Genomic DNA, 27,853 nt, shown 5'->3' with positions numbered 1-27,853 from the left:
CCGGCCGGAATCTCAGACAGCGAGGGAAGGCGCCCGCCCCGCACTTCGCCGCTCTCCGCGGAGAATCGCCCGCGACACCCGCCGCCACACCGACACCGCCCGCCGCCGCCGGCGCGCCATGGCGCTCGCAAGGCAAGTGCTTTGTGTCTGTGCTTTCCTGTGGCTGCCGCTCGCTCGCGCCGAGCCCATCCGCTACTCCGTAGCCGAGGAGGCGGAAAGCGGCTCCCCGGTAGGCGAGCTGGCGGAGGACGCGGGGCTGACGCCGGCGCAGCTCTCGGCTCGCCGCGCCCGCCTGGTCTCGGAGGACGGCCGGCAGCATTTTCGCTTAGAGCGCGCCTCTGGCCGCCTCGTCGTGGCGGGGAGGCTGGACCGGGAGGAGCTGTGCGCCCAGTCCGCCACCTGCATGCTCCCCTTCGAGCTGCTGCTCTCCAACCCCCTCCAGTTCTTTCGGGTCGAGGTAGCCTTGGAGGACATCAATGATCATTCGCCAGTTTTCCCCGATGAACGAGTCACTTTTAAGATCGTGGAAAGGAGCGACCCGGGCTCTCGTTTCCCACTGGAGGTTGCTCGGGACCCTGATATTGGCAGCAACACGGTCCAGGCATACAGCATCTCTCCTGAGAACGAATATTTCAGTGTTTCCTATGGAATGCGGACTAATGGTGACAAATATGTTGAACTCGTTTTGGAAAAGATGCTAGACAGAGAAGAGCATGCAGAGATGGGTTTCAGTCTCATTGCTGTAGATGGGGGCTCTCCTCCCAGGAGTGGAACCATTGAGATCACTATTATCATTCTAGATGTAAATGACAATGCTCCCATCTTCACACAAGATCGTTATATTGGGAAGGTTCAGGAAAACATGTCACAAGGCTCTGTGATTCTGACTGTGCTGGCAACTGATCCAGATGCAGGAGTTAATGGGGACATCTCCTATCAACTTAGCGAAGGGGTTGGTCAGAGTGACTCAGCATTTGTGATTGATCCCATAACCGGTGAAATTAAGCTCACAAAACCTCTGGACTTTGAGGCAGCACAAATGCATGAGCTCAGTGTGAGGGCCATTGATGGAGGGGGGCTCTCAGCCATCTGCAAAGTGTTGGTGGAGGTGGTGGATGTGAATGACAATGCCCCAGAGCTGGTGGTCAGTTCCTTCAGCAGTCCCCTCCCCGAGAACACGGTGCCTGACACGGTGGTTGCACTGTTCACGGTCAGGGATCGGGATTCTGGTGCCAACGGGAAGATCTCGTGTGCCCTGGAGGATCAGCTCTTCTTCTCCCTGCGGCCAGCCTATAAGAATTACTATGAGCTGGTGACAGTGAGCGCGCTGGACCGCGAGGAGACGCCTCAGTACATCCTGAGGGTGAGGGCAGCAGATGCGGGCTCGCCTCCTCTCACGAGCACGCAGACCTTCACCGTGGACATCTCCGACGTCAACGACAACGTGCCCGTCTTCAACCAGAGCTCCTACACCATGTACGTGCGTGAGAACAACGCGCCCACGGTGTTTGTAGGAGCCGTGAGCGCCGCAGATGCTGACGTGGGGCTCAATGCCAAGGTGACCTATTCGCTGGCAGCAGAGCGAGGGCCAGAGCGGCGCCGGTGCTCCTGCATCTCGGTGAACTCGGAGAACGGCCACGTGTTTGTGCTGCGGCCCCTGGACTACGAGCGCTTGAGGCAGACCGAGGTGACGGTCAGTGCCTCTGACGCGGGCTCTCCTCCCCTCAGAGCCAACGTCAGCGTGCGCCTGGTGGTGCTGGACGAGAACGACAACGCGCCGCTCGTGCTCTACCCGGCCCAGGAGAGCAGCCCGGCCTCCAGTGAGCTGGTGCCCGTGTCGGCCGAGGCGGGCTACCTCGTCAGCAAAGTGGTGGCCGTGGATGCCGACTCGGGACAGAACTCCTGGCTCTCCTACCACCTGCTGAGGGCCACCGACCCGGGGCTCTTTTCCGTGGGCCTCCAGAGCGGCGAGGTGCGTCTGAGGAGGCCGCTGACAGAGAGGGACAGCGCCAAGCAGAAGCTCCTTGTGCTGGTCAGGGACAACGGCAAGCCCCCGCTGTCGGCCACGGCAGCTCTGAGCGCTCTCCTGCTCAAGGACTTCTCCGACGTGCGCCTCCCGCACGGCAGCCCGGCCACCGAGGATCAGGACGCCTCCCTGACCACCTATTTAATCCTTGCCCTGGTCTTTGTCTCCCTGCTCTTCCTCGTCTCCAGCGCAGTGCTGGTGGCTCGCAAGGTGTGCAGGGGGAAGGAGCTGCAGGCCGGCCATGTGCTCTATGCTGCCGACACCTTGCAGAGCGGCCCGGCCGATGCAGCCGCTGCAGGGACCCTGCCCCGCGCCTATTGCTACGAGATCAGCCTCACCACGGGCTCGGGCAACAGCGAGTTCAGATTCCTCAAGCCCATCCTGCCCAGCCTGCCCCCACAGCACTGCGCCCTGGGCCAGGGCCCCCAGGAGGAACAGGATTTCCCCGCTGTCCCTGCCAGCCCCGAGGACATGGCCCCAGACAGTGCTGGCACTCTCTCTGCAGGACAGTTCAACGCTCTTTCCTTCAACTAGCTGGGGGCTGCACTGACAGAGGCTTCAAGGCCCATGGGAGTAGTGGGAATAATTCTGCAGCATGTGACAATGATTCCTCAAGATTATGTCTCTATTTGCCATTGGTTTAAGCAATTTCTTGAAAAGTCTGCTCAGAATTAATGTCTTCTACTCCAAAAAACTATTAAGGAAGTAAACAAAGCCATGGTTCTCTTACTTATTTAGTAATATTTTTTCCTCTCTATTACTGTCATTTCTATCAGGCTTGAAGTGTGTGCTTACTACTCACGGCTATGCTCTTGCTTTTCTTGCTGTCTGACAAGGCAGAAGATGTTTTGGGTCTTAGCTTTAGGATGATGTCACAGTTGGCCAAATGAATCATATTCTCACTGAAATGGAAAAGGCCCTTTTTGTACTTCAGGAAAGCCAGGAAGTTCTGAGCATTGAGTCACAATGTCACATGAGAACTAGACCCTTTCTTCCCTTAGTTCTGGATGTCTCTTTATGAGATATGAGCTCTGTGTGCTTTGCTTTCTTCGTACTATGTTTGTCTATGCAGACATTGAATATCTGCAGATGGGTCAGTAGTGCTGTCTGGTGAAGCAGGGAGTTTCTCCCACCCAGCCACTGCAACACAGGCAGCGCCTGCTCAGTAGGGAAGAAGGTGATTTGGACCCTTTCACAGCAGCAGTCTCCTCTTACTTATCTAACTTAGAGTAGGGCAACAAAATGCACAACAAAGTCTTCCTTAGGCTTACCAGAAGAGCTGGGGTGTTCTGTCACCTCAGGATTGCCTTGGAGTACAGGAGCGCCATAAACGGTATTAGGGTAGACTGTAGAACTGAACAGAGCTGTATGCTGTTAAAGAAACATGTTCATTGTCACTGAATGCATTGAGGGAATAATCCACAAATATTAAAAGGCAATTATTGGAAGGTAGAGTCAAGAAGAACTTAAAGATGTTGAGATTGCTCTGTTGATTGCTGTCCTGAATCCCAAGGCTTCTTGATGGGACTGGAACATTGTGCCTGCATGATTTTCTGTGTTTGTGTTAGAGCATTTGCATTCCCATGTTTGTTTTTCTCCTTCTAGCCACTGAAATGTACTGAGCACTGTACTGAGCCTGTTCCTGTAGAGAAGGACTGCCACCCCATCTAGAACAACCAGTTGTTTGAATAATGTCTGTGATGCATGGGATATTCAAAAAGACTCCCTCAGGATGTATTGTACTGCAGAAACAGAGATTAACGTTGTAAACTGGTATGCCTCTGAGTTTAACAAATGAAAAAAACATATAGAAGTGAAATAAAGGGAAGACCCTACCTCCTTTCATGGAGACAGAACATTTTGCAGAGTCGTTCTTTACTTGAAAGCTCCTTCAAAGGCATCCCAAAATTCTGCGACACTTTTCCTTACTATGTCCCTTGCCTGAAAGAACGTGGGTTGGGTAGAATTCCTAACTGTGAAGACACCGGCGAGAGAGTGTTCATAGCCATTCCCGTGCTGTCACCATCGCCGAATCCCTGTGCGGTTTCTCCTTCCGAGCATTGCGGCTTGGTGGTTGTGGGCTGATCCTCGTGTTTAGGCTGGCCTGGTTCGGGCCGCGTTCCGTTGCTGGCCCCGGGTGTCCCGCTGGCTTCGGGATCGCGGGCCGGGCCGAGCGGCAGCGCGGGCTGCGGGCGGCGGCGGCTGCAGTCCCAGCGCGCACCGCTGGGTGGTGCCGTCGGCCAAGGCGGCGCCGAGCGGCTGCGGCAGCGGAGGCGGCCGAGCCCGGAGCGGCACAGCCCGAGCAAGCTCAGCCCAGCCCAGCTCAGACCAGCCCAGCTCAGCCCAGCACAGCTCAGACCAGCCCAGCTCAGACCAGCCCAGCTCAGCTCCGCTCTGCTCTGTTCAGCTTAGGCCAGCCCAGCAGAAGCGGGAGGAGGTGGCACCGGCTGCTGCGGCAGACACCGCTGCTCCGTGTCACCCGCTGCCGGCACACCCCGGCTGCCTTACGGAGCGCCGGCCGGAATCTCAGACAGCGAGGGAAGGCGCCCGCCCCGCTCTTCGCCGCTCTCCGCGGAGAATCGCCCGCGACACCCGCCGCCACACCGACACCGCCCGCCGCCGCCGGCGCGCCATGGCGCTCGCAAGGCAAGTGCTTTGTGTCTGTGCTTTCCTGTGGCTGCCGCTCGCTCGCGCCGAGCCCATCCGCTACTCCGTAGCCGAGGAGGCGGAAAGCGGCTCCCCGGTAGGCGAGCTGGCGGAGGACGCGGGGCTGACGCCGGCGCAGCTCTCGGCTCGCCGCGCCCGCCTGGTCTCGGAGGACGGGCGGCAGCATTTTCGCTTAGAGCGCGCCTCCGGCCGCCTCGTCGTGGCGGGGAGGCTGGACCGGGAGGAGCTGTGCGCCCAGTCCGCCACCTGCATGCTCCCCTTCGAGCTGCTGCTCTCCAACCCCCTCCAGTTCTTTCGGGTCGAGGTAGATCTGGAGGACATTAATGACCACTCACCCGTCTTCCCCGAGGATAGAGTCAATTACAAGATCCTGGAAACGAGCTTGCCAGGTTCACGTTACCCACTGGAGGTTGCCCAAGACCTCGATATTGGCAGCAACAAAGTCCAATCATACAGCATCTCTCCAGCGAATGAGTATTTCAGTGTCTCCTATGGAACACGCAGTGCTGGTGACAAATATCTAGAACTCTTATTGGAAAAGCCACTAGACAGAGAGGAGCAGGCAGAGATGGGTTTCAGAGTTATTGCTGTGGACGGTGGCTCTCCACCCAGAAGTGGGGCTATTGAGATCTCTATTATCATTCTTGATGTAAATGACAATCCTCCCATATTCACACAAGAGCGTTACAAGGGGAATATACCGGAGAATATGCCAAAAGGCTCTGTGGTTCTGACTGTGCTAGCAACTGATCCAGATGAAGGAGTTAATGGGGACATCTCCTATCAATTCAGCCAAGTAGTGGGTCAGAGTGATTCGGCATTTGTGATTGATCCCGTAACCGGTGAAATTAAAATCACAAAACCTCTGGACTTTGAAGCAGCACAAACGCATGAGCTCAGTGTGAGAGCTACAGATGGAGGGGGCCTTTCAGCCATCTGCAAGGTGTTGGTGGAGGTGGTGGATGTGAATGACAATGCCCCAGAGCTGGTGGTCAGTTCCTTCAGCAGTCCCCTCCCCGAGAACACGGTGCCCGGCACGGTGGTTGCCCTGTTCACGGTCAGGGACCGGGATTCTGGTGCCAACGGGAAGATCTCGTGTGGCCTGGAGGATCAGCTCTTCTTCTCCCTGCGGCCGGCCTATAAGAATTACTATGAGCTGGTGACAGTGAGCGCGCTGGACCGCGAGGAGACGCCTCAGTACATCCTGAGGGTGAGGGCAGCAGATGCGGGCTCGCCTCCTCTCACGAGCACGCAGACCTTCACCGTGGACATCTCCGACGTCAACGACAACGCGCCCGTCTTCAACCAGAGCTCCTACACCATGTACGTGCGTGAGAACAACGCGCCCACGGTGTTTGTAGGAGCCGTGAGCGCCGCAGATGCTGACGTGGGGCTCAATGCCAAGGTGACCTATTCGCTGGCAGCAGAGCGAGGGCCAGAGCGGCGGTGGTGCTCCTGCATCTCGGTGAACTCGGAGAACGGCCACGTGTTTGTGCTGCGGCCCCTGGACTACGAGCGCTTGAGGCAGACCGAGGTGACGGTCAGTGCCTCTGACGCGGGCTCTCCTCCCCTCAGAGCCAACGTCAGCGTGCGCCTGGTGGTGCTGGACGAGAACGACAACGCGCCGCTCGTGCTCTACCCGGCCCAGGAGAGCAGCCCGGCCTCCAGTGAGCTGGTGCCCGTGTCGGCCGAGGCGGGCTACCTCGTCAGCAAAGTGGTGGCCGTGGATGCCGACTCGGGACCACCTGCTGAGGGCCACCGACCCGGGGCTCTTTTCCGTGGGCCTCCAGAGCGGCGAGGTGCGTCTGAGGAGGCCGCTGACAGAGAGGGACAGCGCGAAGCAGAAGCTCCTTGTGCTGGTCAGGGACAACGGCAAGCCCCCGCTGTCGGCCACGGCAGCTCTGAGCGCTCTCCTGCTCAAGGACTTCTCCGACGTGCGCCTCCCGCACGGCAGCCCGGCCACCGAGGATCAGGACGCCTCCCTGACCACCTATTTAATCCTTGCCCTGGTCTTTGTCTCCCTGCTCTTCCTCGTCTCCAGCGCAGTGCTGGTGGCTCGCAAGGTGTGCAGGAGGAAGGAGCTGCAGGCCGGCCATGTGCTCTATGCTGCCGACACCTTGCAGAGCGGCCCGGCCGATGCAGCCGCTGCAGGGACCCTGCCCCGCGCCTATTGCTACGAGATCAGCCTCACCACGGGCTCGGGCAACAGCGAGTTCAGATTCCTCAAGCCCATCCTGCCCAGCCTGCCCCCACAGCACTGCGCCCTGGGCCAGGGCCCCCAGGAGGAACAGGATTTCCCCGCTGTCCCTGCCAGCCCCGAGGACATGGCCCCAGACAGTGCTGGCACTCTCTCTGCAGGACAGTTCAACGCTCTTTCCTTCAACTAGCTGGGGGCTGCACTGACAGAGGCTTCATGGCTCTTGGGAGGAGGGGATCCAGTCTGCAGCAAATGGCAATTCTTTCTGAAGAGTAAATATATTCCTAATTCATGTAGCCAATTTCCTGCAAATTCTGTCAGTGTTAAATTTACCTTCTACTCCAAACACACAAGTAGGAAAAAATGATATTAGGATTCTTTACCTCAGACAACAGCATATTTCCCCTCTTTCTTCGCCTTTTCTTATAGCCTTTAATAACGCAATTTCAACTTTGCTCGTGTCTCCTCCTGTTTGATCCAACCTTGGATGCCTTGTTCTATGCTATTGCTCAATGACACAGTTGTGTACCCTAATGCCACACCTGCTGAAATGACAGAGAGCCCTTTTCCCCAGGAAAGCAAGGTAATTCTGAATACTGTGTCACAATGTTCTGTTAGCACAAAACTTTTTCTTTCTGGGCTTTTGAATATCTCTTTCTGAGATGTGTCTGCTCTGTATGTTATGCTTTCTTCTTGATATATCTGTCTGCATGACCACTGTGCATCTGCAGATGCTTCACTAATGCTGCCCAGAGGAACTGGGTGTTGCTCCAATCCAGCCATTGCTCTGCAGTCATTTCCAGCTCTGCAGGCAAGAAGGCTGGAGTTTTGATCCTTCCAGGGCCGAGCAGAACAGCAAACCCTCAAGAAAATTTCCCCCTGGCCTATAAGATTGGGTTTGGAGTTCTGTCTCCTTGGGATTGCTTTGGAAATACAGCAGCATCAGGACAGTCTGTTGGGAAAGGCTATAACTGTACAGATTCAGGAGAACATATCCATCGTCTTAGAGTACATGAAAATGCCACATGTCCATCAATGAGAATATTTTGAAAATCAAATCAAGAACTTGAAAACAGGATTTTGAGTTTTGTTTCTCATTCTTGTTTCTGAATTCAGTGTTTTCTCGTTGGGATTAGAATGTATCCCCACATGACTGTGTTGATTTCTGCTAGAGCATCTACATTGTGAATTTTGCCCATCCTTCTTCCACTCTCTGACCTCTTTTGGGCATTGTTTAGCCTTTTTCTCCAGAGAAGCACTGCCACCTGATGTATAATAGCTGGTTGTTTGAATAATGTCTGTGATGCATGGAATAGTCAGAAAGCCTCGCAGGGTGTTGTGCTGAAGTGATACAGCTTAACATTGCAAACCGGTATACCTCTGAGTTTAACAGTTAAACACAATATGTTAGATTGAAATAAAGAGAACAACTTACATCTTTTTGTGGAGGATGAAGTCTTTGTAGGGACGTTCTTTCTGGGAAAGTTCCTTGAAGGCTTTTCAGAATTCTGCCAGTCTCTTTCTCACTGTGTTCCTTGACGGAAGCAGTATTGGGTGGATAAAATACCTGAGTGTGGAGGTGCAGCCGAGAGTGTTCATCGGCTTTTACAAACTCCCTATCTCAGTCCGCGTTGTCCTGTCGGGAAACGCGCTTGCTCGTTGCGGGCCCAGCCTTTGCATTAGGCTGGCCTGGTTAGGGCCGCGTTCCGTTGCTGGCCCCGGGTGTCCCGCTGGCTTCGGGATCGCGGGCCGGGCCGAGCGGCAGCGCGGGCTGCGGGCGGCGGCGGCTGCAGTCCCAGCACGCACCGCTGGGTGGTGCCGTCGGCCAAGGCGGCGCCGAGCGGCTGCGGCAGCGGAGGCGGCCGAGCCCGGAGCGGCACAGCCCGAGCAAGCTCAGCCCAGCCCAGCTCAGAACAGCCCAGCTCAGTTCAGCTTAGATCAGCGCAGCTCAGCCGGGCGGAGGTGGCAGCGGCTGCGGCAGCGACCGCTGCCCTGTGTCACCCGCTGCCGGCACACCCCGGCCACGTTACGGATCCCTAGCCGGAATCTCAGACAGCGAGGGAAGGCGCCCGCCCCGCTCTTCGCCGCTCTCCGCGGAGAATCGCCCGCGACACCCGCCGCCACACCGACACCGCCCGCCGCCGCCGGCGCGCCATGGCGCTCGCAAGGCAAGTGCTTTGTGTCTGTGCTTTCCTGTGGCTGCCGCTCGCTCGCGCCGAGCCCATCCGCTACTCCGTAGCCGAGGAGGCGGAAAGCGGCTCCCCGGTAGGCGAGCTGGCGGAGGACGCGGGGCTGACGCCGGCGCAGCTCTCGGCTCGCCGCGCCCGCCTGGTCTCGGAGGACGGCCGGCAGCATTTTCGCTTAGAGCGCGCCTCCGGCCGCCTCGTCGTGGCGGGGAGGCTGGACCGGGAGGAGCTGTGCGCCCAGTCCGCCACCTGCATGCTCCCCTTCGAGCTGCTGCTCTCCAACCCCCTCCAGTTCTTTCGGGTCGAGGTAGATCTGGAGGACATCAATGACCACTCTCCTGTATTCCGAGAAGATCGCGTCTCTTTTAAGATCCTGGAAACGAGCTTGCCTGGTTCAATTTTCCCACTGGAGGTGGCTAGGGACCTTGATATTGGCAAGAACACAGTCCAGGATTACAGCATCTCTCCCGAGAACGAGTACTTTAGTGTTTCCTATGGGACTCGCAATACAGGCAAGAAGTATCTTGAACTTATATTGGAAAAGGCACTAGACAGAGAGGAGCAGGCTGAGATGGATTACAGTGTTATTGCTGTAGATGGGGGCTCTCCTCCAAGGAGTGGCACCACCGAAGTGAAAATTGTCATTCTAGATGTAAATGACAATGCTCCCATATTCACACAGGAGGTGTACCATGGGCAGGTTGTGGAGAACATGCCACAAGGCTCTGTGGTTCTGACTGTGCTGGCCACTGATTCAGATGCAGGAATTAATGGAGATATCACCTATCAACTCAATGAAGTGGTTGGTCAGAGTGACACAGCATTTGTGATTGACTCTAAAAGTGGTGAAATTAAAACCACAAAACCTCTGGACTTTGAGGCAGCACAAACACATGAGCTCAGTGTGAGAGCTACAGATGGAGGGGGCCTCTCAGCAATCTGCAAGGTGTTGGTGGAGGTGGTGGATGTGAATGACAATGCCCCAGAGCTGGTGGTCAGTTCCTTCAGCAGTCCCCTCCCCGAGAACACGGTGCCCGGCACGGTGGTTGCCCTGTTCACGGTCAGGGACCGGGATTCTGGTGCCAACGGGAAGATCTCGTGTGGCCTGGAGGATCAGCTCTTCTTCTCCCTGCGGCCGGCCTATAAGAATTACTATGAGCTGGTGACAGTGAGCGCGCTGGACCGCGAGGAGACGCCTCAGTACATCCTGAGGGTGAGGGCAGCAGATGCGGGCTCGCCTCCTCTCACGAGCACGCAGACCTTCACCGTGGACATCTCCGACGTCAACGACAACGCGCCCGTCTTCAACCAGAGCTCCTACACCATGTACGTGCGTGAGAACAACGCGCCCACGGTGTTTGTAGGAGCCGTGAGCGCCACAGATGCTGACGTGGGGCTCAATGCCAAGGTGACCTATTCGCTGGCAGCAGAGCGAGGGCCAGAGCGGCGCCGGTGCTCCTGCATCTCGGTGAACTCGGAGAACGGCCACGTGTTTGTGCTGCGGCCCCTGGACTACGAGCGCTTGAGGCAGACCGAGGTGACGGTCAGTGCCTCTGACGCGGGCTCTCCTCCCCTCAGAGCCAACGTCAGCGTGCGCCTGGTGGTGCTGGACGAGAACGACAACGCGCCGCTCGTGCTCTACCCGGCCCAGGAGAGCAGCCCGGCCTCCAGTGAGCTGGTGCCCGTGTCGGCCGAGGCGGGCTACCTCGTCAGCAAAGTGGTGGCCGTGGATGCCGACTCGGGACAGAACTCCTGGCTCTCCTACCACCTGCTGAGGGCCACCGACCCGGGGCTCTTTTCCGTGGGCCTCCAGAGCGGCGAGGTGCGTCTGAGGAGGCCGCTGACGGAGAGGGACAGCGCCAAGCAGAAGCTCCTTGTGCTGGTCAGGGACAACGGCAAGCCCCCGCTGTCGGCCACGGCAGCTCTGAGCGCTCTCCTGCTCAAGGACTTCTCCGACGTGCGCCTCCCGCACGGCGGCCCGGCCACCGAGGATCAGGACGCCTCCCTGACCATCTATTTAATCCTTGCCCTGGTCTTTGTCTCCCTGCTCTTCCTCGTCTCCAGCGCAGTGCTGGTGGCTCGCAAGGTGTGCAGGAGGAAGGAGCTGCAGGCCGGCCATGTGCTCTATGCCGCCGACACCTTGCAGAGCGGCCCGGCCGATGCAGCCGCTGCAGGGACCCTGCCCCGCGCCTATTGCTACGAGATCAGCCTCACCACGGGCTCGGGCAACAGCGAGTTCAGATTCCTCAAGCCCATCCTGCCCAGCCTGCCCCCACAGCACTGCGCCCTGGGCCAGGGCCCCCAGGAGGAACAGGATTTGCCCGCTGTCCCTGCCAGCCCCGAGGACATGGCCCCAGACAGTGCTGGCACTCTCTCTGCAGGACAGTTCAACGCTCTTTCCTTCAACTAGCTGGAGTCTACATAAAGAGATGCTTCATGGCTCTTGGGAGAAAGATACCCAGGCTACAGCATGTGGCAGTGGTATCTCTAGACTAAACTTCTATTTTCAGTTGGTGTCATCAACTTCCTGCAAATTCTAAGTCACAATAAAAATTTTCTGCCTCTCCAAAACACAGGCAACAACGAAAAGACACTCAGGTTCTCTTCGCTGTATGTAGGTGAAATAGTATGTTTCACCTGTTATGATCATTTCAGGGAGGGTTTATGAATGAGGTTAGCACTCCAGCTATGCTGTTGTATCTGTCCAACAGGACAGTGGAGCTTTTCTTCTGTCCTGTGACACAAGGGCACACTTTGGCAGTCTATGCTAGATCTTCTCCTTCATAAAACTTAGAAACTTCCCAGCTCAGGAAAGAAAATATTTTGAGAGTACACTGCCACGATGTTGTGTGAGGACTGGGCTCTTTATTCCCTGGGTTCTGAATGCCTCAGACTCAGATGTGTGGGTTCCATGTGCTTTGGTTTCCTGTCAGTCAGTATAGCCACTGTGTGTCTGTCTATGATTCTCTAGTGCTGCCTGGTGGAGTTGCTCCCACCCAACCTCTGCAATGCAGGCAATTGCAGCTCAGCTGGCAGGAAGAGTTTTCTGACCCTCTGACTACAGGAGTCTCATCCTCTCCAGGGCAGAGAAGAGCAGTAAAATCTATGAGAAAATATTCTTTTTGCCCTATAAAGCAATGCTTGGTGTTCTGTCTCCTTGAAATACATAAATATAACAGCACAAATTGTGTTTGGTTTACTATAACTGTACAAAGTTTAAAAAAAATATTTATTTTCTTTGGCTGTATTTCATGGAAACTCCATAAGTCCTTCAGTGAGCCTTTTCTGAAGGGTAGAATGAACTTGAAATGGTAAAAAGGTGATTGATGCTGGTCTTCTTATTGTTCCTGTATAAAGTGGTTTCTTGTTGGGAGTAGAATGCTGTCCCCACATGATTTTCTCCATTTGTGTTAGAGCATTTGCATTCTCCTTTTTTCCCTTTCTCCTGCTACTGTCTGAACTGAGTTTGAGCATTGTCTTTCTTTTTCTTCTTAAGGACTGCCACCCCATGTATAATAACTGAGTACTTGAATGATGTCTGTGATGCATGGAATACTCAGAAAGCCTCACACTGAGTTTTGTTGAAGTTAAAAAGTTTAATATTATGAACTTGAGTACCCCTGAGTGTAAAACTGAAATAAAGAGAACACATTAATGCCTTGTGTGGAGACAGTCTTTGAATTTTCCTTTGGCCTAGCTAGTGGGTGATGGGGCATATCTCTCCTGTTTCAAGATGCAGGTGATAAAGCATTCAGGAAAATTGGGAGGATGATGGAATTGGTATCAGGCCTCTGTGGTTCTTTTGAGAACTGACCTTTAGGCTGAGAGGGAGCCCAGGCAGATCAGGGGAAACTGGGCCCTACCTCCACACAGGCCCTAGGTGTGCTCTGTCTCTGTAAAGCTGTGATGTAGGGGAGTGACCTTCTCAAACCTCCTGACAGCTGCATCCACAGATGGCAATTACAAAGTGTTTGTAACACTTCAGGTGCAGGAATTTTGGAAATGAATGGTACAAAACCAGGAAGTACTTCCCGTGGGAAAGATTTTTCCGGAGTGCCTGGGGGTGGGAATTTGGCAATTCAATAAAAGAATAAAAATTGCTACCAGGGAGAAGCTTTGGTATCATGAAATGCAGAGGACTACAGCAGGACTGCTTCCACAAGGCCCAGATGAAAAGGTAAGTCTGGTGAGGAAATGGTGCAGTGATGCTGACCAGAAGACTGATGAACACCAAGAATGAAGTGATCCATAATCCAGTTAATCTGGGAAGACGCAGGCCTCTGCTGTGCTGTGTTCTGCTCCACAAATAGGCTGGTGGAGGGTTAGACTCATCTCATTTTTACCAAGGAACCTGCAGGCAGGTCCCCTTTCCCACTGGTGAGAAAGCCACCTGCAAACAAGAAGTCTGCATGCAAACTTCTTTTTCTGCAACTCTAAAGTTATGAATAAAAAATGGTTTACTATGTGAAAGTCCTGTAGTGTCTTGACTGAGTGGAACAGGGGCACACCTCCTTTCCTGGGAGCAGGATCTGCTTGGCATTCTGTGTGTGGCTGAATTCCCGCGTGAAGTTACTTTTACTCAATGTTCTCCACATCTAAGGGGATGTAAGATTACCTGTGCAAATCTCTTCCACTGGTGTGTGTTACAAAAGAGAGCTGGCGTGTGTCTCTTACTGAGATCATGAGGAACCATCACCTTCTGTGGTTAAACTTGTGGGGTTTGAGTGATTCCAGTTTGAGGCTTTAAGTGTCTGAGGCCGTTCATAAATAGATTGGTTATTATGCCCCCCTGGGGGGGGGGGAATTCCTGTCTTGAAAGGCCTGAACACACTGCTGAGTTCTCCCAAGAAGCTCACTCTTCCCTTTAGGAAGGATTAAGACCTTAGTCCAGCTCTCCTTACCAGAAGAAATGCTTTTCTGGACTTGTTGGTCATCAACACAGATGAGCTAATCAGAGGTACCAAGACTGGAGGCTGCCATGATCATTCTGATCAAATTCATCAAGTTCATAGTCCTGAGGGATACAGATCAGGCAAAGAATAAAGCCAGGACCGTGAATTTCAGAAAAACAAAGTTCCAGCTCTCAAAGGATTTAGTCAATGGAGGCCCCTCAGGGGAAAGTGCCCTGAAGGACAAGGGAGAAGAACAGACCTGGCAGATCTTTAGGGATGCTTTCCATACAATGTGTGCCCTCTAGAACCTCTGTGTAGGAAAACAGGAAAAGAAGGGAACAAACCAGCATGGCTGAGGGAGGATTTGCTGGTCTAAATAAAGGGGAAAGAAAGAGATGAGCGGCAGTGGGATAAGGGACAGGTGTCCTGTGAAGAGTTTAGGGATGCTGGCTGGTTTTGTTGGGATAGGCTCAGATCAGCCAAGGCACGGCTGGAGCTGGACTCTACAAGGAATGCAAAGATCAGCAAGAAGGGCTTCGACAGGTAAGTCAGACTGAAGAAAAAGGTAAAAAACTTGTGTGTCTCCTGGTGAACACAACTGACAATCTGATAAACACAGACCACGAGAAAGCTGAGGTACTCAGCCATATCTTTGCCTCAGTCATCACTGGCAAGGTCTCTTCCCACACCTGCCAAGTGGATGGAGCTCAAGGCAGGGACTGGGGGGGAAAAAAAGTCCCTCTCACTGTAAGAGAAGATCAGGTTCAAGACCACCTGAGGAACTTGAACACAGAAAAGTCGGCTACTGGCTTGTGCTAGCACATGAGGTTTAGAAATCTGAGGTTGCTAATGGCATTCCAAAATTAAGCTATATTGGCAGAAAAGGTGAGGGGAATAAAAAGGTCATCCAACCATGACTGCTGAACAAGCTGGGCCATTAGTGGGGAATAATGTGGTTTTAAACGAATGGACTATGCCTAGTAATACTTCTGCTTGTTAAGAGAGACTTATATCAATATTGTATCACCATTAAAAAAACATATTCCTGTGCGGTAGAAACAGCGTCAGGACGCCTCTGCCTTCTTCCCGGTCGCGATCAGCTTCTCAAAGAAAAGATGGGCTAGAGAAAAACAGAGGCAGGAGGTCCCGCTATGGCACCCGATGTCTCCGTGCCTCTGTGCTGTCCCCGCGAGCTGTCCGTGGGCAGGCAGGGCGGGCAGCGCTCGGTGCCTGCAGTGCCGGGAGGAGGCTGCGGGCGCCGCTGTTGACCGAGAGCAGCGAGAGGAAGCTCGGAGCCGCTGCAGCCCCGCCCGCTGCGGGCAGGATCGCTTGCCCGCTCCCTCTTTGACTCGGCAGACGCCGGATTAGGAACGCCCCTGCAGTGCGCAGCGGTGCTGCAGCGAGGCGGAGGGGCCAGCGGCAGCGGTGGGGAGCGGTGAGCCGGAGAAGAAATTAGGGAAGAAACGGGAGCTAGAGCGGCTTGTAGATCGGCGGTCGGCGGGGCGAACTGCTCGCTGTGTTTCGTAGCCGTGGCGGAGATGTGCGCGGCGGGGAGGCGCTGGGGCCGGCGGCAGCGAGCTCTGCTCTGGGCCGTCCTGCTGGCGGCGTGGGAGGCGGCGTGGGGGCAGCTGCGCTACTCGGTGCCCGAGGAGATGCCCAAGGGCTCGTTCGTGGGCGACGTGGCCAAGGACCTGGGGCTGCAGCTGCCGGAGATCCGCGATAATGCCGTCCGTGTTGTCTCCAAGGGTAGGACGCAGTATTTCGCTGTGCACGGGAAGACGGGACATTTAGTGACGGCAGAGAGGATCGACAGAGAGCAGCTGTGCGAGAGAGTGCAGCAATGCGTGCTGCACTGTGAGCTGATAGTGGAGGGGGAAATGAAGTTTTATGAAGTAGAAGTGGAAATCACAGACATTAATGACAACGAGCCAAGCTTCCGAGAGACGGAAAAAGAATTGAGAGTGAGCGAGATGACAGCCCCGGGGTCGCGATTTCCACTTCGAGAAGCAAAGGATCCAGATTCGGGCCGGAATTCCTTGCAGAGCTACGAGCTGAGCGGTGACGAGCACTTCTCGCTGGCCGTGCAGGCGGGCCCCGGCGGCGATCAGCGTCCCGAGCTGGTGCTGGCCAAGGCGCTGGACCGGGAGGAGGCGGCGTTTCACGAGCTGGTGCTGAGGGCGAGTGACGGCGGCGATCCGGCACGGACGGGCACGGCTCGGATTCGCGTGACAGTGCTGGACGCGAACGACAACGCGCCCGTGTTCAGCCAGGCGGAGTACACGGTGCGTGTGCCCGAGGACGTGCCCGTGGGCTCTGTCCTCGTCACTGTCACAGCTACGGATGCCGACGAGGGTCTGAACGGTCAGGTGAAATACAGCTTCCATAAAATTTCAGACCAGGGGTCGGAACTTTTTGACCTGGACTCTAAGACAGGAGAAATAACCATTAAAAATGCTTTGGACTTCGAGAAAATCTCCACCCATGAACTTGAGGTTCAGGCACATGACGGAGGAGAGCTTTTTGATACGGCGAAAGTTATTATCACAGTGACAGACGTCAACGACAATGCGCCCGAGATTTCGGTACGATCAGCACTGAGCGCAGTTTCCGAAGACTCCCCGACAGGAACGGTGGTGGCCCTGTTGTTTGTCCAGGATGTGGACTCGGGGGCCAACGGCGAGGTGCGCTGCTCACTCGACAAAGACGTCCCATTCCGGCTGCAGAGTTCTCACGGCGGCTACTACAGCGTGGTGACAGCGAGAGAACTCGATCGGGAGCAGGTGTCGGAGTACAACGTGACGGTGCGGGCGGCCGACGGCGGGTCGCCGGCGCTGCAGAGCAGCGCGGTGCTGGGGCTGCGGGTGCTGGACGTGAACGACAACGCGCCGGTGTTCGCGCAGGAGCGGTACAGCGCGCGTGTGGCGGAGAACAACGCGGCGGGCGCGCTGGTGCTGACGGTGCGCGCCACGGACGCGGACTGGGGGCAGAACGCGCGCGTGCGCTACCGGCTGGCGGAGGGGCGGGTGCGGGGCGCGCCGCTGTCGTCGTACGTGTCGGTGCAGGCGGAGACGGGCGCGCTGTACGCGCTGCGCTCCTTGGACTACGAGCAGCTGCGCGAGCTGCAGCTGTGGGTGCGGGCGGAGGACGGCGGCGCGCCGGCGCTGAGCAGCAACGTGTCGGTGCGGCTGCTGATCGTGGACGAGAACGACAACGCGCCGCAGGTGCTGTACCCGCCGCCGGCCGCAGCGGCGGGCTCGGGCTCGGGCTCGGGCTGGACGTGGTCGGGCGTGGAGCTGGCGCCGCGGCGCTCGGAGGCGGGCGCGCTGGTGGCCAAGGTGGTGGCGGTGGACGCGGACGCGGGGCAGAACGCGTGGCTGTCGTACGAGCTGGCCAAGGCCACGGAGCCGGGGCTGTTCCGCGTGGGGCTGCACAGCGGCGAGGTGCGCACGGCGCGCTCGCCGCTGGCCCGCGACGCGGCGCGCCACAGCCTGGTGGTGCTGGTGCGCGACAACGGGCGGCCGGCGCTGTCGGCCACGGCCACGCTGAGCGTGGTGCTGGCCGAGAGCGTGGCCGAGCTGCTGGCCGAGCTGGGCAGCGCGGCCGACGAGGCGGCGGCGCCGGCCGAGCCGGCCGCCAGCCTGACGCGCTGGCTCGTGCTGGCCGTGGCCGCCGTGTCGTGCCTCTTCGTGGCCTTCCTGCTGCTGCTGCTGGCGCTGCGCCTGCGCCGCTGGCACCGCCAGCAGCTGCTGCCGCCGGACAGCGGCGCCTTGCGCGGCGTGCCCGTCTCGCACTTCGTGGGCATCGACGGCGTGCGCGCCTTCCTGCAGTCCTACTCGCACGACGTGTCGCTCACGGCCGACTCGCGCAAGAGCCAGCTGCGCTTCTCGGCCGCCAGCTCCTGCGACACCCTCCCGGCCCGACCACCAGATGAGGCTTCGGGTGATCTCGTCCCTTCAGAAGAGAAAGTTACCGAAAGCGGCGGGCAAGTTGCCTTTCAGGTACGTTAAATTTTTAACTGTATTTAATCGTGGACGCGGTGTTTAGGATTCTTAGGCTGGCCCCAGATGGTCCACAGTCTTAGAAACCATGTCACCCGCTCATGTATGTCATCTCCTGAATGAGTACTTCGTCTGCCTTTTGTGTTCTATGTGCCATGTTCTTTACCGCTTGTAAGAGCTCTTTTTGACTAGCTTTCCCTAAGGCTGCAACGTTCTGTTGCACGTGTAACTTCAGGAAATCTCTTGGTCCTCTACTGACCGTTCTTTAAATTGTTTCAGTACTTGCTAGCGCCCGGTTTCAAGCAATTCAGTGTATTTCCCTGTATCAGCTCTCAAATTCCGGTTGAATTCGGGGTTCTTGTACCTTGAATGCCGACACATTGAAGTCCGAGATTTCTTCCATATCCTCCTTCAACAAACGTATTATTCAATCCTTCTTAAGGGCATTTGAAGAGACTCGTATTCATTGGTGAAGAATTCCTCTGATCGAGTTTTTTTTCCCACAGCTGGGTTTTGTGACTTAACTTTTGGATTCGATACAAATGGTCGATTACTGTGCAGGCAGAGTCATCGAAATAAAGTATATGTGCTAGGATATAGATGAAAAAATACCTAAATGTAAAGTATGAGTCCTCACTATCTATATATAATAAAGCTAATTTTAGAATGCAAGTTAATCTTGAAAACACGGATTTGACAGTGTTTCAGTGTGTGATGCATGAAAATGTGTGTCTGGGTTGTTACAGGCAATTCTCACCATACAGGAGGCAGTGAATTGACTGCTAAATATTTCAACAGAATTCCCCTGCCCCCATGTAAACAACGACATCTATCTCTCAATAACTTGTGGAGATGCTCACAGTCTTGCGTGCTTCTGAAACATTACAAATTCAAATCCACGTCTTGTTCTGACAGTATGTTAATTTTTTTACCAGAAGTTGTGTATAGGTTCAGCTGGATGGAAAGGAATTGTCCTTCACTTGATGAACTACCACAGTTAGCAGGAAAATATATTTTCTAACGAGTCATTACTGGTCCAGTGAGGATAGCTTGGCATTGGCACCTCAGAGACCCAGGACTGGAGAACGTGTCAGAGCAACTCCACGGAGCAGACAGTGTGGAGGCTTTTCTAACCTCTCCTTATCTTCTGCATAAGGGGCTGTGATGATACACAGCCTTGCTTCAGGATTATTTGTGGTTATTTTTGTGTTTGTGGCTTTGGCGATTTTTTTTTTTTTTCTGTAAAAGAGACGAGGATCTAATTTACAGGTAAGATTAAATGGCTTTTTGCAAGGAATCTGTCTGTTTACTCTTGGTTGTTCAAACAACCATAGCTACCGCCGATATTTCCCAGGAAATGTTCTTTAACTCCTGAGACCAGCTGCTATCTGCCTGTTTAGGATATCAGGTTTGTGGGATATACACACAAAAGTAATTCGGGGTTTTGTTGTTTGGGTACAGAGAAGATGATGCTGAGCTTTGAATGTCGAAAGAGATGGGATCAGGCGTGATGTGACATCTGCGGTATTCTCAGAGTCTGGGATTCGGGCTTTGCTTGTCCATCAACCACCACTGTTCAAAGCTGGTAAGCTTTGCATTAGCTGGCGATCTCGGCCATCGTAAATAAACCCACTACCCAGTGCAGTGTTTCAGTGCTCGATCCGCCTTGCCTTTTCCCTCACGGAGGCGGCACGATGGCAGCGGGGACACCGAGCACCCCACCCTAGAGATCAGTAAGCTGACAATGGGGGCAGAGACCAAGATCCTGTCCCACATCCCTCAAGAAAAGGGAGAGGATCTGTCCGACAGAAGACGTGCAAGTGTAAGCAATTCAGACCGCAGGAATTCCTAGATGCACCGTTTCAGTACTGATAGACGTTCTGTTTCTCGCTCCTGACAGTATTTGTATTTTCCAATCCTTCCCGATGCAAGGGAATGCAGGGCAGGACCTTCGGGCTGTTTTTTTTTTTTTTTTTGCCTTGGACTCTGCGGTTCTCAGGCTCGGACTCAGGGTGTCACTGTTGGCCAAGGCGGAGAAGCGGCTCTGCCGTCGGCTCCTCCCCCGCGCCCCTGTAGCGCTGCCCCGCACTGCGCAGAGCAGAGAAAAGCAGGAACCGCTCGACTCAGTCCGTCCTCCGACCGGCAACAGGGATTTCTTATATTTATTTCTCTCGAATACTGGTTGAGCTACGCGGAAAGGCTGATTTTAAACCGTCCACAGAATATCCGTCAGGACAGCAGGGAATGGAGGTCAGTTCGGCAGTGCAGGGCTGGGCAGGCGGCAGGCGAGCGCTGCTGGCCGCGCTGCTGCTGCTGCTGCTGTGCGTGTGGTGCCGGGCGGCGGCCGAGCGGGTCCGCTACGCCATCCCCGAGGAGCTGGGCAGGGGCTCGCTCGTGGGGCCGCTGGCGCGGGACCTGGGGCTCAGCGCGGACGAGCTGCCGGCACGCAAGCTGCGGATAGTCACTGGTGATGAAAAGCAGTACTTCACTCTCGAGGAAGATAATACAAATCTGCGTGTAAACGGCAGGATAGACCGAGAGAGCATCTGCGGGGCCGTGTCGCCCTGTATCCTCAGTTTGGAGGCGGTCGTGGAAAACCCTTTCGACATATTTCATGTGAGTGTTGCTATCCAGGATATCAATGACAACGCGCCCCAGTTTGACAGAGAATTTGTTACCATAGAAATTATCGAGTCGACGCCTCCTGGGACCAGGTTCCCTCTGGGTAGTGGCAGAGACCCCGACATTGGAGTGAATTCCTTACAAAACTACGAACTTACCCCCAACCCGCTCTTCTCCCTCTTAGTGAAGGAAAGCCCTGATGGGACAAAACATGCGGAACTGGTACTGGAGAAAGTCTTGGATCGAGAAAAACAGATAAACCACCATTTGATACTTACGGCAGTGGATGGTGGGGATCCAGTTCGATCTGGGACCGCCCAGATTAAGATTAACGTGACCGACGCAAATGACAACCCACCAGTATTCACCAAAGAAATCTACACGGTTCGACTGATGGAAAACCTACCAGAGGGCTCCTTAGCTTTTCAGGTGAAAGCTACTGACAATGACGAAGGGACAAATGCAGAAATTACCTACTCCTTCAGTGACATAGCAAAAAGTATCCGCCAGCTCTTCACTCTGGACCCTAGGACAGGGGAGGTGAAGGTTACAGGACCCTTAGATTATGAAGAAAGGAAATACTATGAAGTGAGTGTTGAAGGCAAGGATGGGGGCGGGTTGACAGCACACGCCAAAGTGCACATAGACATTATAGACGTAAACGACCATGCACCAACACTTTCCCTCCTGCCTATCTTGAATCCGATACCCGAAGACTCAGTCCCGAGCACAGTTGTCGCTGTGATCAATGTCCGGGACAGAGATTCGGGAGAAAACGGAGAAGTGAGCTGTAAAATGGACGGAAATTTGCCTTTCAGATTAGAAACTTCATCAGAGAACACATACAAAGTAATAATAGCCAGTGCCCTGGACAGAGAAAAAGTCTCCGCATATAATATCACCATTACTGCCACGGACCGGGGCATTCCGCCAATGTCAAGTAGCGTGGAGCTGGTGCTGGAGGTGTCGGACGTGAACGACAACGCGCCGGTGTTCGAGGAGGCGGCGTACAGCGCGTACGTGGCGGAGAACAACGCGTTGGGCGCGCTGGTGCTGCGCGTGCAGGCGCGGGACGCGGACGCGGGCGCCAACGGGCGCGTGAGCTACTGGCTGGCGGGCGGCAGCGCGGGCGCGGCGGGCGCGGCGCCGCTCGTGTCGGTGGAGGCGCGGAGCGGCGCGCTGTACGCGCAGCGCTCCTTGGACTACGAGCAGTGCCGCGAGTTCACGGTGGCCGTGCGGGCGCAGGACGGCGGCTCGCCGGCGCGCAGCTCCACGGCCACGGTGCGCGTCTTCGTGCTGGACCGCAACGACAACGCGCCCAGGGTGCTCTGGCCCGCCGCGGCGGCGGCGGCGGCTCCGGGAGAGGCTGCGGGAGGGGCGGCGCCGACGCCTTTCGAGGTGGTTCCGCGCTCGGCCGAGGCCGGCTACCTGGTGGCCAAGGTGGTGGCGGTGGACGCGGACGCGGGGCGCAACGCGTGGCTGTCGTACGAGCTGGTGCAGGCGTCGGAGCCGGCGCTGTTCCGCGTGGGGCTGCACAGCGGCGAGGTGCGCACGGCGCGCGCCGTGGGCGAGCGCGACGCGGCCAAGCAGCGCGTGGTGGCCGTGGTGAAGGACCACGGGCAGCCGGCGCTGTCGGCCACGGCCACGCTGCACGTGGTGCTGGCCGAGAGCTTGCAGGAGGCGCTGCCGGAGCTGAGCGAGCGGCCGGCGGGCGCCGAGGAGGCGGCGGCGGCCGAGCTGCAGTTCTACCTGGTGCTGGCGCTGGCGCTGCTCTCGGCGCTCTTGGTGCTGAGCGTGGCGCTGGCCGTGCTGGCGCGGCTGCGCCGGGCCGGGCCGCCCGCCGTGCTGCGCTGCCTGGGCGCGCAGCGCTTCTCGCTGGCCGGCGCCGCCTTCCCGGCCGACTTCTGCGAGGGCACCTTGCCCTACTCCTACAACCTGTGCGTGGCGCCGCCGGCCCGCGCCGTGCCCGAGGCCGCTTGGCCTCCGCCGCCTCCGGCGGTGCCCATCCTGTCGGCGGAGGAGCTTCTGGGCGTGGAGCCCTTGGAGAAGCCGAGCTCCAACAGCATCGCTGTCGAAGGGGAGCCGCCCGCCAATCCCGACGCACCGCAGGTCTGTAAAACCGTAAGCTCCTACTGTTGTCCTTGAGCCTTTATTAACAGGATTTCTCTTTTCCCCCAGATTGATACATTTGTCGAGACCTGGGCATTATTTGTTGTTCCGTAATATTTCGTTATTTGCTACAACATGCATCTGGATCTGTTGATTGTGTAGTTACATGTTGTTCTAACCCTCTTTTGTTTGCCCTACCATGTTTTGCTAGAAGGCTGCTTCGCATATGGTAGGTGTACTTAGGCTGACAATCTTCTTCCTGTAATATTCTTCATTTGATATAAACCGGCATTTAATCCTGTTTCCAAAATTGCCGTGTAGTATCCCATGTTTTGAAGGAATGCCGCTGTAGAAAAGGCAGCATTTATGGGACGGATATATATTTCTCAGTCATGACTTTTCAAAGGTTTTTTTAACAATTATTTGTCAGTTCAATGGAGAACACGGATTCTTGCTCTGCAGAAAGAGATCCGCTGATTCTCTGTGGCAGAATTCCAAAAAAGGAGCTATCACTTTTGGTTTTTTGGGAGGATGGGGAATGTGTTTACTTGTTATTTGGGTTTGTTTGGGGTTTTTTGTTTTTGTTTTTTTCCTGAGATGTGTGCGATTTCGACATGAGAGAATTGTCAGGTTGTTCCTCCCTGCTGGAAGAGTGTCGAGTGTATTTGGGGATAAGTTTTCTTCAGACATGGTAGGCGGGCTTGGTTAATTATTCCAGTCATTATTTATCTCTGCAGTTCTTTCTGCAGAGCCAGGAGTTCCTGCTGTTCCCCTTGAATCTTTCCGAACAGTTGCTCTCCTCTCCTTGGTTTTCCCTGCAGAGGTGGGAATGGCTGGTCCACGTCTCCGAGAAGGAACGAAAGACCGGAGTGATTTCTTCTTCTAAAAACAGGCAATTAGCCATAGCACTTGATTCTGCTGTGGCCACAGCTTCCGATTCATCTAAGAGGTTTTGTGTGCATCTCTTGAGCTGACTAAAATCATATTCATTAGTAACTGTGATGGGGAATCATAACTCTGCAGGAGATTCATGGTTCTTCAGGAAGGAATCAGGGAAATAGTGCAGATACTAGCTGCTGCAGGTTTTTCCTTAATGATCTGTTTCTCCTGAAAGTGTATTCTGGGACCTGGTTAAAAGCTGGCCTCATACCACTTGTTTAACCCCTTTTCGATCTTGAACTCCAGAGAGACTCGTTTCTCATGGATAGAAAAGTGACAGGATCTCCATCCGGAGTAGGAGAAGCGACTGTCACTCATCTTTTGTGTGAACACTGTTGAAGAAATGGCAGGACTGCTACCATTAGCGGGGCGACTTAATTTTGATAGTTTTCTTTTTCCATGCTGGCTGGTAGTTCTATTTTTTTTTACCTTTCTTAATATTTCCTTCATACACACGTGTAGATGAAGACTGAGTTCTCAAACGGTTAAAAAAAAATTGTATTATTTTTGTTGTTGCTGTTGTTGTTTAAGAGCCTATTTTCTTATCGTTTTCATAAAAAGAGAGGAGTTTGGACCCTGTATAGAGAATTCATTCTCCTAGGAGTTTTGTTTCTTTGTTTGTTTTCTGTTTGGTTCCCCCTACCACCCTTTCCTCCACAGTATTTCTTATAAATATCTGTTTAAAAGGATAATATGGCTCTAAGATCCAAATACAGATATCAAATGTGTAAGAGATTCACCAATTAACACTTGAGGCACTTGAATCAGCTCTAATTGAATATTTATCAAAGGCCATCAGAGTCTAAGATGTGCAGGTGTACTTCTCTTTTCCTGCTGCCTTCTAGTATTTTGTTAAAAATGTGCCATAGCTACATGAATACACAATAATTAGAACAAGGTTTTGCTAACGAGCGATAACCCTTTACATCTTAACTTCTGAGAAAAGAAAAGCCTCTTCCTGGGATTGTAGAGTGACTTGATTGAATATAATTTCGTATAAACTGGATAGGTTCACAACTGGAGCTTTCCTGCCTCCTGGGTAGCTGTAAATAGGGTTTGCACAGAGGGATGAAGTTACCGACAAGCTGTATATCAGAGACTGCTTTCTTTTACCACCTTTGCGCCGCTCATTCCATCACATCTTTTGCGAATATTTGTGATTAAATATTTGTATTACTGTGTTAGTAATCCTCCGTCCGTCGTATTGAAATAAATACATTACATTTCAGCGCGTGCAGTGCCGGCAGGGGGCTGCGGGCGCCGCTGTTGACCGAGAGGAGCGAGAGGAAGCTCGGAGCGCCGCAGCCCCGCCCGCTGCGGCCCGGCTCTCTCTCGGTCCCGGTGTGTGAGTCGGCGGCGGAGCGGTCTGCGATCGTCCCCGCAGTGCGGAGACGTGCTGAAGGGGGTCGGAAGGGCCTGAGAGGAGTGGTTGGGTGCTGCAGCGCCGGAGCTGCAACGTGAGCCAGATCGGTGAACGGAGGAGGAGAGCTCCCGAACGTGTTGCGGTGCCTCTGCGGCGGAGATGTGCGCGGCGGGGAGGCGCTGGGGCCGGCGGCAGCGAGCTCTGCTCTGGGCCGTCCTGCTGGCGGCGTGGGAGGCGGCGTGGGGGCAGCTGCGCTACTCGGTGCCCGAGGAGATGCCCAAGGGCTCGTTCGTGGGCGACGTGGCCAAGGACCTGGGGCTGCAGCTGCCGGCACTTAGGGACCGCGGCTTTCGAGTTGTCTCTGAAGGTATGACGCAGTATTTCGCACTGCAAGGGAAGACGGGACCTTTAGTGACGGCAGAGAGGATCGACAGAGAGCAGCTGTGCCGGTTGGTGGAGAAATGCGTGCTGCGCTGTGAACTCATAGTAGAGGCGGAAATGAAGTTCTATGAAATAGAAGTGGAAATCATAGATATTAATGATCACGAGCCCAGCTTCCGAGAGACGGAAAAAGAATTAAGAGTCAGCGAGATGACAGCCCTGGGGGCGAGATTTCCCCTCCGAGAAGCACAAGATCCAGATTCGGGCCGGAATTCCTTGCAGAGCTACGAGCTGAGCGGTGACGAGCACTTCTCGCTGGCCGTGCAGGCGGGCCCCGGCGGCGATCAGCGTCCCGAGCTGGTGCTGGCCAAGGCGCTGGACCGGGAGGAGGCGGCGTTTCACGAGCTGGTGCTGAGGGCGAGTGACGGCGGCGATCCGGCACGGACGGGCACGGCTCGGATCCGCGTGACAGTGCTGGACGCGAACGACAACGCGCCCGTGTTCAGCCAGGCGGAGTACACGGTGTGTGTGCCCGAGGACGTGCCCGTGGGCTCTGTCCTCGTCACTGTCACGGCCACGGATGCTGACGAGGGGCTGTACGGACAGGTGAAATACAGCTTCCATAAAATTTCCGACAGGGCATCGGAACTTTTCCAGCTGGACTCTGAGTCAGGAAAGATAACTGTTAAAAATTATTTGGACTTCGAGGAAATATCCTCCCATGAACTTGAGGTTCAGGCACATGACGGAGGAGAGCTTTTTGACACTGCGAAAGTTATTATCACAGTGACAGATGTGAACGACAATGCCCCCGAGATTTCGGTACGATCAGCACTGAACGAGATTTCTGAAGACTCCCTGATGGGGACGGTGGTGGCCCTGTTGCATGTCCAGGATCGAGACTCGGGGGCCAACGGCGAGGTGCGATGCTCGATCGACAAGGACGTCCCATTCCGACTGCAGAGTTCTCACGGCAGCTATTACAGCGTGGTGACAGCGAGAGAGCTGGACCGGGAGCAGGTGTCGGAGTACAACGTGACGGTGCGGGCGGCCGACGGCGGGTCGCCGGCGCTGCAGAGCAGCGCGGTATTGGCGCTGCGGGTGCTGGACGTGAACGACAACGCGCCGGTGTTCGCGCAGGAGCGGTACAGCGCGCGTGTGGCGGAGAACAACGCGGCGGGCGCGCTGGTGCTGACGGTGCGCGCCACGGACGCGGACTGGGGGCAGAACGCGCGCGTGCGCTACCGGCTGGCGGAGGGGCGGGTGCGGGGCGCGCCGCTGTCGTCGTACGTGTCGGTGCAGGCGGAGACGGGCGCGCTGTACGCGCTGCGCTCCTTGGACTACGAGCAGCTGCGCGAGCTGCAGCTGTGGGTGCTGGCGGAGGACGGCGGCGCGCCGGCGCTGAGCAGCAACGTGTCGGTGCGGCTGCTGATCGTGGACGAGAACGACAACGCGCCGCAGGTGCTGTACCCGCCGCCGGCCGCAGCGGCGGGCTCGGGCTCGGGCTCGGTCTGGGCGTGGTCGGGCGTGGAGCTGGCGCCGCGGCGCTCGGAGGCGGGCGCGCTGGTGGCCAAGGTGGTGGCGGTGGACGCGGACGCGGGGCAGAACGCGTGGCTGTCGTACGAGCTGGCCAAGGCCACGGAGCCGGGGCTGTTCCGCGTGGGGCTGCACAGCGGCGAGGTGCGCACGGCGCGCTCGCCGCTGGCCCGCGACGCGGCGCGCCACAGCCTGGTGGTGCTGGTGCGCGACCACGGGCGGCCGGCGCTGTCGGCCACGGCCACGCTGAGCGTGGTGCTGGCCGAGAGCGTGGCCGAGCTGCTGGCCGAGCTGGGCAGCGCGGCCGACGAGGCGGCGGCGCCGGCCGAGCCGGCCGCCGGCCTGACGCGCTGGCTCGTGCTGGCCGTGGCCGCCGTGTCGTGCCTCTTCGTGGCCTTCCTGCTGCTGCTGCTGGCGCTGCGCCTGCGCCGCTGGCACCGCCAGCAGCTGCTGCCGCCGGACAGCGGCGCCTTGCGCGGCGTGCCCGTCTCGCACTTCGTGGGCATCGACGGCGTGCGCGCCTTCCTGCAGTCCTACTCGCACGACGTGTCGCTCACGGCCGACTCGCGCAAGAGCCAGCTGCGCTTCTCGGCCGCCAGCTCCTGCGACACCCTCCCGGCCCGCCCGCCGCCCGACGAGCCCGCGCCGCTGCTCGGGGACGGAGATCCTGCCAGCGGCCCACCCGTGGATCCCGCTGCTGTCCTGGTGAGTTCCTCTGCCAGTTTTTATTCGCTGTTCTTCTATTGCTTCCCTTGTCTTTTCCGGAGTTTTCTGTGTCCTTCAGAGGGATGTTTGCTGACAAGGAAGACAAGGTATTTTTTCCGGACGTGCTGATCGCGGGGCTTTTTGCTCCACCACGGTGGACCCGGGGTCGGGTCTTGGATTTCCAGTTTTGAGTGATGCATGGTAAGGGAGACTGGTCTTGGCTGGAGAGTGT

General features: G+C 56.0%; 3 protein-coding genes across 3 annotated transcripts; all 3 read left to right on the top strand.

The window, feature by feature from the left end:
* Positions 1-118: 118 nt before the first annotated feature.
* Positions 119-2,560, top strand: LOC311159471 (protocadherin beta-15-like; the record flags this gene model as incomplete). Its single annotated transcript, XM_084215569.1, has 1 exon — positions 119-2,560. One exon carries the CDS (start codon positions 119-121, stop codon positions 2,558-2,560), a length of 2,442 nt encoding a protein of 813 aa, XP_084071695.1.
* Positions 2,561-4,658: 2,098 nt separating this feature from the next.
* On the top strand, positions 4,659-11,486 carry LOC311159470 (uncharacterized protein; the record flags this gene model as incomplete). Its single annotated transcript, XM_084215568.1, is given in 4 exon segments — positions 4,659-6,433; positions 6,435-7,079; positions 8,439-8,945; positions 8,990-11,486. Coding segments are annotated over 4 exon segments (5,424 nt in total).
* Positions 11,487-15,506: 4,020 nt separating this feature from the next.
* On the top strand, positions 15,507-27,812 carry LOC311159469 (uncharacterized protein; the record flags this gene model as incomplete). The annotated part of the gene is given in 11 exon segments (XM_084215567.1): positions 15,507-17,966; positions 19,367-19,374; positions 19,653-19,788; positions 20,043-22,709; positions 23,519-23,566; positions 24,866-24,908; positions 24,911-24,934; positions 24,937-25,092; positions 25,095-25,133; positions 25,136-27,621; positions 27,684-27,812. Coding segments are annotated over 11 exon segments (8,196 nt in total).
* Between the last annotated feature and the right edge of the window lie 41 nt (positions 27,813-27,853).

Source organism: Fringilla coelebs (genome assembly GCF_963513975.1).
Source record: "Fringilla coelebs genome assembly, chromosome: 15".
In the NCBI taxonomy this organism is placed as follows: domain Eukaryota; kingdom Metazoa; phylum Chordata; class Aves; order Passeriformes; family Fringillidae; genus Fringilla; species Fringilla coelebs.
The sequence above is the reverse complement of the archived record's forward strand: the minus strand, read 5'-3'. Positions and strand labels throughout refer to the sequence as shown.